This window comes from Protobothrops mucrosquamatus, unplaced genomic scaffold (genome assembly GCF_001527695.2).
Source record: "Protobothrops mucrosquamatus isolate PMUCROS unplaced genomic scaffold, P.Mucros_1.0 scaffold_149, whole genome shotgun sequence".
Classification (NCBI taxonomy): Eukaryota; Metazoa; Chordata; class Lepidosauria; order Squamata; family Viperidae; genus Protobothrops; species Protobothrops mucrosquamatus.
The window spans coordinates 708,603-721,309 of record NW_015386225.1 but is presented as its reverse complement, the minus strand read 5'-3'; the positions used below and the strand labels follow the sequence as shown (position 1 = coordinate 721,309).

The 12,707-nt window shown below is 34.6% G+C and overlaps 1 protein-coding gene across 1 annotated transcript in view; it reads right to left on the bottom strand.

Moving 5' to 3' along the window:
* HUNK (hormonally up-regulated Neu-associated kinase) overlaps window positions 1–12,707 on the bottom strand; it is a 46,570-nt gene that overhangs the window by 11,635 nt on the left and 22,228 nt on the right. Inside the window, exons 3-6 of the mRNA XM_015819342.1 lie at window positions 11,787–11,842; window positions 9,427–9,562; window positions 8,003–8,130; window positions 2,180–2,309 (exon numbers count right to left, since the gene is read on the bottom strand). Of these exons, the coding sequence (XP_015674828.1) occupies window positions 2,180–2,309; window positions 8,003–8,130; window positions 9,427–9,562; window positions 11,787–11,842 (450 nt within the window). The remainder of the gene's footprint in view (window positions 1–2,179; window positions 2,310–8,002; window positions 8,131–9,426; window positions 9,563–11,786; window positions 11,843–12,707) is intronic.

The window sequence follows — 12,707 nt, the reverse complement described above, 5'->3', positions numbered from 1 at the left end:
AATCTTCCCCATATCCTAAGGTTCTACAGTAGGGGTCTTCAAACTTGGCTCTTTTATGACTTGTGGACTTCAACTCCCAGAAATCCTCAGCCAGGCACGCTGGTTGAGGAATTCTGGGACTTGAAGTCCACAAGTCATAAAAACGCCAAGTTTGAAGACCCCTGTTCTACAGAATGAAAAACATCAGCAAAAGTAGCACATTTGATATTAAGTTCCAAAGAAATAGAGCAAAGATCATAGTAAAAGATTGACTGTTTAAATCTTCCTGAAAATTAATTCTTGATTTGTTCAGATTTGGGATCAAATTATAGAGCATATATTAAACAAATATTTGCATTTTAAAAATGCGAACAGCTGATAATTATAGAAATTACACCAGGTAAAAACAGCAGGTAAAAACATTTCTTCCCTGCTTGCCAATGTTGTGTAATTGTTCTGTCCTCTTATTTGTATTGGAAGAAATGAAAATTTACACTTGCATGCTCAACCAGTACCCTTGGATATTGATTTCTGAAGAAAAGGGGGAGTTTTTATAATCATGAAGTTATTAGAATGCATTATAAGTATTTGGCTGGCTGTTTTGTACTGGAAATAGAGTTTTAGATTACAATCCTACATATTTTTTATGGAACTAAGCATTTCCCTATTTATCTATATTTACTTCTGAGTAAGCCTTTATATAATTTTATATAACTGTAGTGTTGGTTTGATCGGGCCCATTCTTTCTTGTATTCAGTAAATTGACAGTTTTACAGTATAACGTGTCCAGCTCAGAGATTCTACCTGCAATTATAAAACTCCCTTTCATCAGAGATTATCTGGCACTTACAGTGACTTATCAGTTTCAATTTAAAATCTAGTCAGACAAATGTTTAGATTTTACTAAGCCCCCCGTTATGTTTCAGGGTTTTGTTTTGTTTCACTTTATTGCTTTTGTGGCTGCTACTGTATTCTATGCTTGATTTGAATAAAAAAAGCTTTTAAAAAGCTTCTTAAAAATATCATTGAATCATAATTCTCAGAATCAATTCACGTGTATGACTTCATAAAAATGTGACTTTGATGACAAATTATGCTCTGCCCATTCAATGCCCTACCTGAAACACTGCAATTTTTCTAACTGGATGTGATTTTTTAAAATGCATATATGATCCATCTGTGTAACATTTCAAGCAAGTTTCTAACTTTTTCCACTTCCAAGAGATAAAGAGTTTTTGCATTAAAAATGTGTAATATCTTCAGTGCTTTAGAGATCTGGTAGGGGAACAGTAATGGTTGGATAGCGATTTATTTTGTTTTCTGCCACACAAATCAGTCATTATTTTCCCTTGCAGTTCATTTACTGTAGTTTATTTTCTTCATTCTTGCTGCCTAGCAGCAGCCAGGCAGTAGAATATAAATGTAATGTTTGTATCCATCATATAAAATCTAAACTAGATGTTTAGAAAGGAACCAGCCTCCCTGCTGTATTAATATCCACCCATGTGTTACATAACCGTCATTACCATAGTAACTAGCATTTCACAACTATTAAGGCTTTTTATCCTAAAAAAACCCCTTTTATCTAGGTTGGGAAGGCTGAACCTCCACAGCAAAGCTGTGAAAAAGCAATGTAGCAAGCCTCAAGATCCATCAGTGCTTTTGGAACTAATCTGAGCAATCCTCAAACAGAACACAGAATGACCATTGCGCCATACTTTGTCCTCCTAAGGAACCTGTGAAGAAGACTGAGCAGAATGAAACTCAAGAGTAGGAAGCAGCAAAGCAGTCAAGTTGAAGGAAAGTGGAGAACCAAGGAATTATGCTCTCTGCATTTAGACTTTTTTTCTCTTAAATGCTGAGATAATAGTAGCGACAGGGCATTTTGATTACTAGAACAATTTGGTATAAAGAACTGAAAAATTTATTATTTTGTAACTTTGTTCTTCTTTACCACTATGATTCCCCCCTTCCCCCGCGCACGAGAATTTTCAAGCTTGTAAATACCAAAGGAATTAAGAAGTGAGTGCAGAGAATGTGGTTATCATGAGGTCTTATGCCACTTCTGGATTGTGGCAGAGAAATTAAGAAAGAAACACAACCTCCAATCCAGTTTTCTGATCATAGGCACCTCAATGTTTTTGGTGGAATTTTATCATGCTGGCAGAATACCTAGCACATTCCGTCTTTTGTGCATTACCTGTTTGGATATGTGACATTATTCAGTGCTTTCCCATTCTCACTAAGCCAACGATTTGCTAATGCTTGTTGGATGTTTGGTCTCTTTGCAGGATCCGGTTCTAGCAGAATTTTTAAGAAGTTTACAGCTGCTGCAAAGACATTGAAAACAAAGGGAGGGAGAGGAAGAGTTATTTTCTTTGTGGCTATATTTATTCTTTTGAAGTCAAATAAGTTATTAAGGTATTTTAGAATTACAGTTTTTTCTCTCAAAATCTGAAATACAATATCCTTGCTGCATTTACACATTGCTTTTATACATTAAAAGAGTAAGCTGGTAAGCTAAGGAAGTCCCTTATACAGTAGTGAAAAAGATGACTTCACTAGCTAAGAAAATACTCTACCCCCCCCCCCCAAATAAGATAGATAAATTCAATCTTGATAAACAGTTGTATTTTAAATAACAATTTTGACCATCCTTGAATTATAAATTGCAATGGCTATATTCCAGACTGCATTACACAATGATTCTCATATTCAAGGTTTCTTGAATACTTCAAAGTGGCTAAGTTTACACCCAATTTTAATTCATGGTTCATAAAAAGATGATGCTAGATTGTGTGTGTAAATATTTGTATGTTTTCTTCAGTTTTTTCCTTCTTTTATAAATTCGTGTATATGAATTTTCCATATTGTCAGGAAATTAATAACTTTGATTTATTTAATTTATTTATTTTTACTGCTGTTTTTAGCTCTATCATCTTTCCTTTGGAATCTCAAAACACCACTCAAAGCAGCATATATAACCTTCCCTCCCCTTGAGATAGGTTGGGCATTTTTTTTCCAAAGTACCCAATGAGCTTCCACAGCTAAGGGTGGATTTAAACTTGGGTCTCCCAGGTTCTACTCCGTCACCTTAAACATACTTCCACATTAGCTCCTTTAAAAGAAATAAATTTGTGTTATTTTATTGTTTTTGAAAAGTTAAACTCTACGGTACTCTTTCTGATGATTTAGAAAACCAGAACAGCAGTCTTGAAAGGACTTTGTATCTCTTCAACTTTTTAAAAAAAATCTATTCAGTATCTACCGAGTAGAACAAATTCTAAGATTTTTATTTTTAATTTCAGGGAGATAAATTTGTTGTCTGCACAATCCTAATCATTTAAATGGATAGTCGGCAATAAATTAATGAGGCACTTGCAATTATGCGAGTGGCCCACCTGGTCCATTAACTGATGACTAGAGAAAACATCTGAACTCTGTGCCAAAATAATACTGGATAAGCTTCAGGGTAAATGCTTGGAAAACATTCTTACAATATTCTGCTCTTAAGAATACCAGCCCAACTAAAAGGAACAGCACTGTATCTATTTCTGCATTTCACATGTCTGAATAAGGTGGAATAATCTGCAGAATTTGTGTACTCTATCTGTAACAAAAAGACATCAAATTTATCTTTAAAAGGATATCATTCATAGGCAGATTGCCACCCATCCTTTCACAACTGTACAAAGGGATTCGCTTAATCACTATCCTAGCAAACAATGATGTCAAAGGTTTTCCACATGAAATCAGGAAAAGGAAATATGTGCTCATGTTCCACAATAGATCAAGGACAAGGAAGAGAAAGGATTCTGTCCAATAAATCAGGATTAGATACTATCTAGGCAATATTACATCTGTTTTGAACATCCTGTGGGAATCATTATTTCTGCTGACCTGGATATTATCCAGTTTATGTCACATATGATGCAAAGGGATATTTACATAAAGAATTTGCAAATAATCATTTTTTTATTTTGTGTGTATTTGGTGTATGGGAATTTTAACAATTCTTCTGATGCTTTTCCACCAATAAAACATCAGAGCTTTTAAACCAGAATCCACAACAGCACTTTATTCCCCACACCAACATTATGATACTAGAAAGTTAAGCAATAGCTATCCATTTCAAGTGGCACAGATGGTAGCTTGAACACAGCTACAATCTCAGGAGAATCAAGTGGGGCAGTCTGTAATCAAGCGACCTGCAGCTTACAGGCCTTATAAACCACCAAGTCATGTTAGTCAACACTGAGCAACTTTCTAACACAGGGGTGTCAAACTGCCAGCCTGCGGGCCGGATGCGTCATGGCGAAACTGCACCCACCCCATTGCTAGCAATGGGAAAAAAGTTGCGATATATCGCGACACGTCACACCCCTGTTCTAACATATAGCAACTAAAACACTTACAAATGTACCTTTATAATCCATGACTAAGTTGGTGACACAGGAAGAATAGAATCAGTCATAAATTGGACATTAAGCAGAAAAGAAGAACAGCCTGTTAACAATAATGTTTTTCCCTCTTCATCCTCGTCCTTTTCTCAGAAACTAAATATCTCATACCATATAAAAGTTATTCCTTCAACTAAACCTTGAATATCATGTCACTGCCTAATTTCCCCCCCATCCTCTTCTACCCTTTTTTTCTCAAACTATAGGACTATGTATTTCCTCACTAATGATTTATAGTGTCTTTTAGTATCACCCAGCCATTGTTGTGACTATAAATCTTATCTTAATTACTGTTATATCAAGCCAGTGATAGTTGGATGAATCCTAAGATGCTAAAAAAACACTGGAGGGAAATTGGACTAATTTTAATACTGGTCTAACTTGTTAATACCCCTTCTATTTCTATCTAATTTTCTCAAAGATGCATTACAATTCTGTTAAATGATGTACAAACATTTGTTATATATAAATAATCAACACTTGCAAATGCCAACAATTAAGTAAGCTGTGAAACAGACTTATGAGCCATATACACTAACATGCTACTGTTCCTTTTTAATACAGTACAAGTAGCTAATTTGTAAGAATACATCTATGGTAGATACCTCTTCAATTGTAACAATGTCAAACAGCAAAGGACAGTCCAAAATAAGTTGGAAATACAGCAAAACTAAACTCCGGTGGCCTATCAAACAATCTTTTAGACCCATTTCCAATCCTTCATTTTCCTTTTGTAGATGAGAGACATCTGAAGCCCCACAGTCATAAAACAAGAAATAAATATTTGAACAGGAAAATGTTTGAGATTACAGCCAAAGTTCTCAAAATTAGAATCCAGCCAATTGAAAATAACTAACAGAACGGTTATATATTTTAGAATAACTTTTAAGGTGGTAATTTTAGACTCTCTTACCTAAGAATAAATCCACTTAATACAATAAGACCTACTACTGTGAAACATATATATCAATTAACTGTAACATAACCAACTAAAATGTTATTAATTTGACTTTGTTGTTTCTGCATTCTATGTCTCTTAAAAACATATAATACTGGCACATGTTTTCAAATGGCAAATAAAACAGCTTTCAAAAAGTGACTGGTTATCTGAAATTGTTTATTTCACACTAAACATAAGCAGTCCACAACTCATAGACAGCATGAAGCTCCTCGGTCCCCATATGGTCCCTTGAATACTTTAAAATCATACTGGTGAGATTTGGTACATGCGGTTTCTAGCCCTTTATAATTGTTCCAACCATCTCACAAATAAGATCCCATGGACATTACATTATAATCACTTAAAGGATAGCTTTAAATTAATATTGATGTGTGCTGTTATACAATGGGGTTTTTTTTGCCTTTGAGTCAGTACTGACCCCTGGCAATTGTTGGAATCAGTTCCTGCAGTTTTAATAGCAAAATTTCAGAAATGTTTTGCCATTGCCTACTTCATAGGGCTGAGAGAGAATATCTGGCCCAAGGGCAACAACCTGGCTTTGCTTTATGCCTAAGGAAGGACTAGAACTCATAATCTCCTGGTTTCTTGCCTGATACTGTAACCATCACACCAAACTGGCTCTCGGTAATGTTATGCAGCATGCCATAAATTTGCTGTCTCTGGAAAACACATAGCTAATATTGTCAGAACTACTGGATATGGACAGAATCACAACAGTTTAAGTAGCACAACACTGAAATAATTTAAATTGCCATGCTAATATTTACAATTTGTTAACTTGTCAAAACTACCTGCTCTTTTAATGCTGGACTTTTTTTTTCATTGGGGGGGNATGCAGCATGCCATAAATTTGCTGTCTCTGGAAAACACATAGCTAATATTGTCAGAACTACTGGATATGGACAGAATCACAACAGTTTAAGTAGCACAACACTGAAATAATTTAAATTGCCATGCTAATATTTACAATTTGTTAACTTGTCAAAACTACCTGCTCTTTTAATGCTGGACTTTTTTTTTCATTGGGGGGGGGTTATGATTTTTTTATATTAAGGGTTATCTTGAACAGTGAAATGGATGCCAAATAAATTAGATAATATTAATTACTTTTCATGTCAATATTGTTCGTATTAAAAAATAACAAATATTCCCCCTCCAAATATTAAACAAGCAAAAATGAAAGTTTCTATTTACTTCTTTTGGCCACAGAAAACATCTAGTACACATGACCATTTGAAACATTGGGTTGGATGAATTACATTAATTTCACACAGGAACAAAACAAGATAAAATTACAGTGAAAATGTAACAGAACAAAATATAAACGATTCATTAAAGAACCAGGTATGCAATTATATAACGCCAAATTGCCCATAATTGCCACTTCAAAAAAGAATTCGCAAACAAATTCTTTCCTTCTCTTTAGATGCAATCTTCCTGGCTCAGGAATTATGGGAATTGAAGTCCACGAGTCATAAAAGAGCCAAGGTTGACTACCCCTGTATCTAACCTGACACTTAAAATAAACATGGGATGGGAAAGGCAGCATTTTGTATCTAAAGTCAACAAAGGAATTGCGCAGGATTTCAGTAGGATTTGGCTGACAGTTTCAGTATGATGGGGGTTTGCACATAAGATGACTGTGAACTGGAAGTATGAATATAAATCAGCTAGTCTCTGTGAAATCTTTTGAACAAAATAATCAAGAAAAACTGTTGGAAAGAAACAGTGACAGTTTGAAGGGAGAGTCTTTGTTCTCCTTAGTTAAATATTCAGCTGTTTAAATATTTAGTAATGTGGAAACTGAATTTAATCGCAGATATATTTCTTCTATTTATTATTTTTAAAGGTATATGAAAACTAAAGAAAGAAAATTTCTACAAAGCTTGGTTTACCACAGAAAAAGCCCAAAATAATATTTTCATACCTCTACGATGCTTTGGGATAAATTATGTTTAGATATAAAGCTGGAACAAATCCCATTGAGATCAATAGAATTTACTCTGGGGCAGCCTGTTCTTTAATATACTAATAAAAAAAATACCTGCTCACTTGCACTGGAGCAAGTTCTTTAGCCAATTCATTAGCAATTTGTGTAAATTCTTGTAAATCCACAAGAAATTAACACTGTGGCCTACCTTTAATTATGAGCCTAGGTAGTCCTGGTTCAGCAACTATTCAAAATTACAATGGTGCTGAATGAGAAGACTTGTGACTGGTCCTCGTTGTTGTAACTGTGGCAGCATTCATGTGGTCATGATTTAGGTGCTTGGCAACTGGCTTGCAATTATAATATCACAACATTCCACAGTTACATGATCAACATTTGTGACCTTTGATGCAAGTTTCTGATAAACAAAGTCAATGGGGAAACCAGCAGGAGGTCACAAATGGTGATCATGTGATATTGTGCCTAACAACCATGTGGGATTCACCTAAAAATAGCAACTGGGCCTACTATTGTAAGTCATTAGCATAACCATGTGACTATGTGCTTTATGACCACATAGCGATGGAGTTTCCAATCCCGAGTACTGTTATTAACTAAGGACTACCTGTAATAGGAGCTTTAAAAAAATCAACAATACTTAAGTACATTTACCTGTAGAAAGCTGAGTAGGATATGGATTCATTTCTTTGTCTATCATCTTCTGGTACAAAGCTCTCAGACTGAATGGCTCAACAGTAAATGGTAGTGTCCCAGTCAACATTGCATACATATTCACACCACTGCAAAAAAAGAATGGTGGGGGAAAAGAAGGTAAGCAATAAGTTCTACTGGAAATGAAACAAAAGATACAAAGAAGAGATTATATTTAGTGGCAAGCAGCTATCACGTATGGAGTATAAAACAACATGTTAGGACATTCTTGGTGTATTTAACCCACAACAATCTTCTGTGATTGGTAACAACTCTTAAAGTCATCCTAATAGTCATCCTATTAACTGGAAATCAATGCCTGATCCTGAAAACATACAGATGTAAAAGTAGATGTAAAGAGATTTATGATCTCTTCCAATATGAATTATAACATGGCTTTCACCTGGATTGAAAAAAAACGAATCTGCTAGGTGGCTATAGTGCATTCAGAAAATATTCAGACCGCTTTCACTTTTATCAATTTTGTTATCATGCTGCAGCCTGATTCCATAGTTGTTGAAATTCATTTTTTTCTCATTACTCTACACTGTACCCATAACGACAAAATGAAAACATTTTGAAAACAATATGGTGTATATGCAGCCATTGAAACTTCAAAATTGGGTTGTAAGTAGCTCTGGGAGGTAATTTTGAATGGTTATTAAATGACTGGTTGTTAAGCAAGGATCACCTGCACATTTGTAACTGAAGACATTATCTCCGTAATATTAAATCACTTTTCTCTAATTTTCTTTTAACAAATACTTTTTGTGCTTTTGTAACAGTGCCTTGAATATAGAGCTCTGGCTTTTTGATTGGTCAGATATTAGGTAGTGTACATACATTAGGTAAATTAAGATAGGGGTAGAACTTTAATATTAGGGAGAGAGGGGAAATGGCAAGGCCCATAAGTGATAGGATAAGAACGCGGTGCCATATCAGGCATATGTCTAGGTGCCAAAATTCTTTTGTGTTCTTTATTTTTGCTCTGGGTTTTGGAAGGAAGCTTTCTTCTTTGTTTTAAAATTATATTAGGGCTATTTTAGGGCTTACCCTCCAGCTTGTATGTTTTCCGTATCAAAATGGTGGCTCTTGGTAACCGTGGCTGGAGCTCAAGGGCCACAGCAAGGGGAGAGAGGACACCTTGGAGCTTCAGTTTATCTAATTCTGACTTAAGAGATGGATTGCAGAAGTCTATGTTTAGAGGACAGAATAAAACAGCAAAACTATATCAGCGCTAGTGAATACAATCAGATATCCATTTTCAAAGTGGAATATTTTGTAAAAATGTTCAACTTTAAATATAACTTCTTTATTTTTGCCAGTGTAAACGATAAACATGATGTGGAAAGAGAATATGCTGCTTTTAAACTACATTAACTCACATGGACCAAACATCTATTTTGGGACCATATTTCTTCCTAGCAAGAAGTTCTGGTGCTGCATAAGCAGGACTGCCGCATTGGGTGCTGAATGGATCAGTGTAGCCAAGGATACTTGCACAATTGCTCAAACCAAAGTCTGTGAGGAAAAACAAAGAATAGACATTTAAATTCTGCATTGGAAAGACTGTCATCTCTAAATGATTATCATTTATTACCATCATATATTTTTCTTTTTCTAAATCTCGTTTAAGTTAAAGCAGAAACTTTCTTCAACTGGCACCCTGAAGACATAATGGATCACAATTACCATCATTTCTAGCTAGCATGTAGTCCATCTATAGTGCTATCTATAGAGCACCTGGTTGGGTGTAAAGGTAAGTTACAGAGTTGTAATCTGAATGCTGCTTTCTTAAATTATACAAGAAATGGAAATAATGTTCCAAAAGCAGATAAGCATAATTTCCTGAGGAATAATTCTGGTTTTCTTGCATCTGTGAAACAGTAACAGTAATTAAGACCTAACCATATATCAGCAAGCTTTTTACATACTGATCCACCTTGGAAAGGGACAAAGGAGTTATGTACACCAATGGGTATGAATAGTTTAAGATTCTTAAATGGAACCTGATAGGAATTGTATCCATGTGCATATAAAATACTCAGCTGCAAGATATAACACAGACAACAGGGCTAAATATAAAAAAGGCACATTTAATCACAAGCAAGCAGCACTAATAGAAGCTGAGATAGGCAGTATTATTTCTTTTAATGTAAACTGTGATTTACTTGAATATACTCAAGTAAGTAGCCTACACTTTTTAATTAAAATGTTTACAATTATGATTTCAAATCAAAACCTTTCCATTAAAAGGTACTATTACCAAACACCAATATTAATATTTCCTTTGAAAATAACTGTCATCCTCATTTTAAGATTGGTCATTTGTTAACAAAGGATATTAATAGCCTTTGCTCTTGGATACATAATAACCTGCTGCATTTGAGGCTATCAGAGTTGAATAAAACCATATAGAACCAAAATCTCTATCGTACGTTCTTATGTTCTATGGCAGGCATGTCAAACTCGCGATGTCATGTGACATCACGCAACGTATCATGACTTTTTTCCCATTGCCGGCAATGGGGTGGATGCGGTTTCGGCGTGGCATATCCGGCCTGCGGGCCGACAGTTTGACATCCCTGTTCTATGGTATATTCTATGGAAGTGTTTCTCAGCCTTGGGAACTTTCAGATGTGTGGACTTCAACTCCCAAAATTCCCCAGAACACGGTCTAAAATGAAGAAATGTTTAGACAACTAAAGCAAATGTAAAATAGCTATATTCTAGTTTTGTTTTATATATATATTGTTTGGCAGTGACTGCATATAGAAGCCAGCTTTATATGTTCTGGAGTAATCAAACAGCCCATTATAAGAACAAAAGCTACCAGATATTAATACAACTTTAAAATATTTCTGCTCTCACCTAGGCTTTAGTCTAAGTTGTTGGTTGGCTGATGGTAATGTGTATTTTTCAATACACTTGTGAATGCTGTTTCTTACATACAAATGTTATATAGGTCTTTCCCAAATTAGTGCCTTTTCTCAAAGCTGTTTTGTCAACTTTCACCTCATAAGTGCCCTTAAACTGTGTGAGACAAAGCTTTGTTTTACAGATTTTCTGGCCCACTTAAGAGATAGCAATGCCTCTGTTTTTAACTCACATGCCTCTGTTTTATTCACATACACTGTTGCAACAAAATGAGTTGACTTGGCAGAATTAAATCCCTAAGCAGATGCTTTTATAAGGGGAATATTTTCCTTTTAATGCCCACAACTAACACGAATGGGAGTTTTACATGGATAATAATAAAAGACGACTCATTTATGATTTGTGCAGAATGTGTATGATCAATGAAAAAAACACTGCGGTTTTGGAAACAAAGGTACAATCAAGAAACCATTGGGTTTTCTCAAGGTACTTGTTATTGTAATTTTGCAGACAAATGTATTGATTGGACACTAAAGTTTGCCTCACACTATGTGAACAAATATCCCATGTGATTGCAGCATCAAAAAGATCTTCTTAAACTCTAAGTCACTTAAAATAGGAAGCCAAATGGCAAGGGGAAATGTTTATTCTACTTCTCCAAACATTCAGCATGCTTAGACGAAAGGCTTCACAAAATATGTATTTTTAAATTTACTATATTTTCTCTGTGTTTGTGAAGAAACACCTGAATTACAGATATAATCCAACAGTAAAAGTTTAATATTTTTAAAACGCAGGTGTTGTGTTAATTTATGACAAAAATGCTGATTAGTGACTGAAAACTACAATTACTACAAGACTTTCATACCAATAAGCTTGATATTGTTGTCTTCATCTAGCAAAAGGTTTTCTATCTTCAGATCTCTGCAATATATAAAGATATTAAATGAGATTTTAAGCAACTGACTTCAATATTTTCAAATTTCAAAAAAGATATCTGATTACCTTTTTGTACAAATTGGTATAATTCTTGTTTTTATAAAAATATGAAGTAAATACATTTGGGAATATTTTCATAATAATGAATAAATAGATCTGTTATTTTGAAGTTGATGCAAACAGCACTTGCAGCACAATTCATTATGGTATTCTTCCATTTTATTTACTCTATCCTACGCTAATGCCATAAAAACAAGCATGTATTAGTAACAAAAAATGCAATAAGTTTATATCATTTCTATAAAAAATTATAAACAAGCTAATTCAGCTTTAACATAAATCTTCAAAATATCAATCATGAATCAAATATCATTTTATTCTATATCTCTATTAAGAGCTACCAGTGTGAGACCCAAGGTTTTGTGTGGTTCCGCAAGCATTTTTTCTACATCTTCCAGGGCCTCTCGGCCGCCTGCCCTATGTTAGAGGCATATTCCATTAATTTGCATTGCTACCTCCTCACTGTGTCTTTTGTTTTCCATCAAAATGCAACAAAAAGATGGCCAATATCTGCTTTTGCTTAAATACATGAGCTGCTATAATGAAAAGGTGTGAATGAAAAGGTTCAGAAGAAAAGCTAACTTTGGATTTATTTATTTTTTAAAGTCAGTCTTCAAGACCCCTGGCATGAATCCAATTCTAGCAGCTGTATTGCTCTAAAATAAAATTAGCAGTATGATACTTCAAGGAATAAGAAATGCATACCATGAAACAAATCTAAGATGCTTCAAATACCTATACTAAAAGCTGCCATCTTAATTGGTTTTATTATTGTTTAACTGTTTCTATG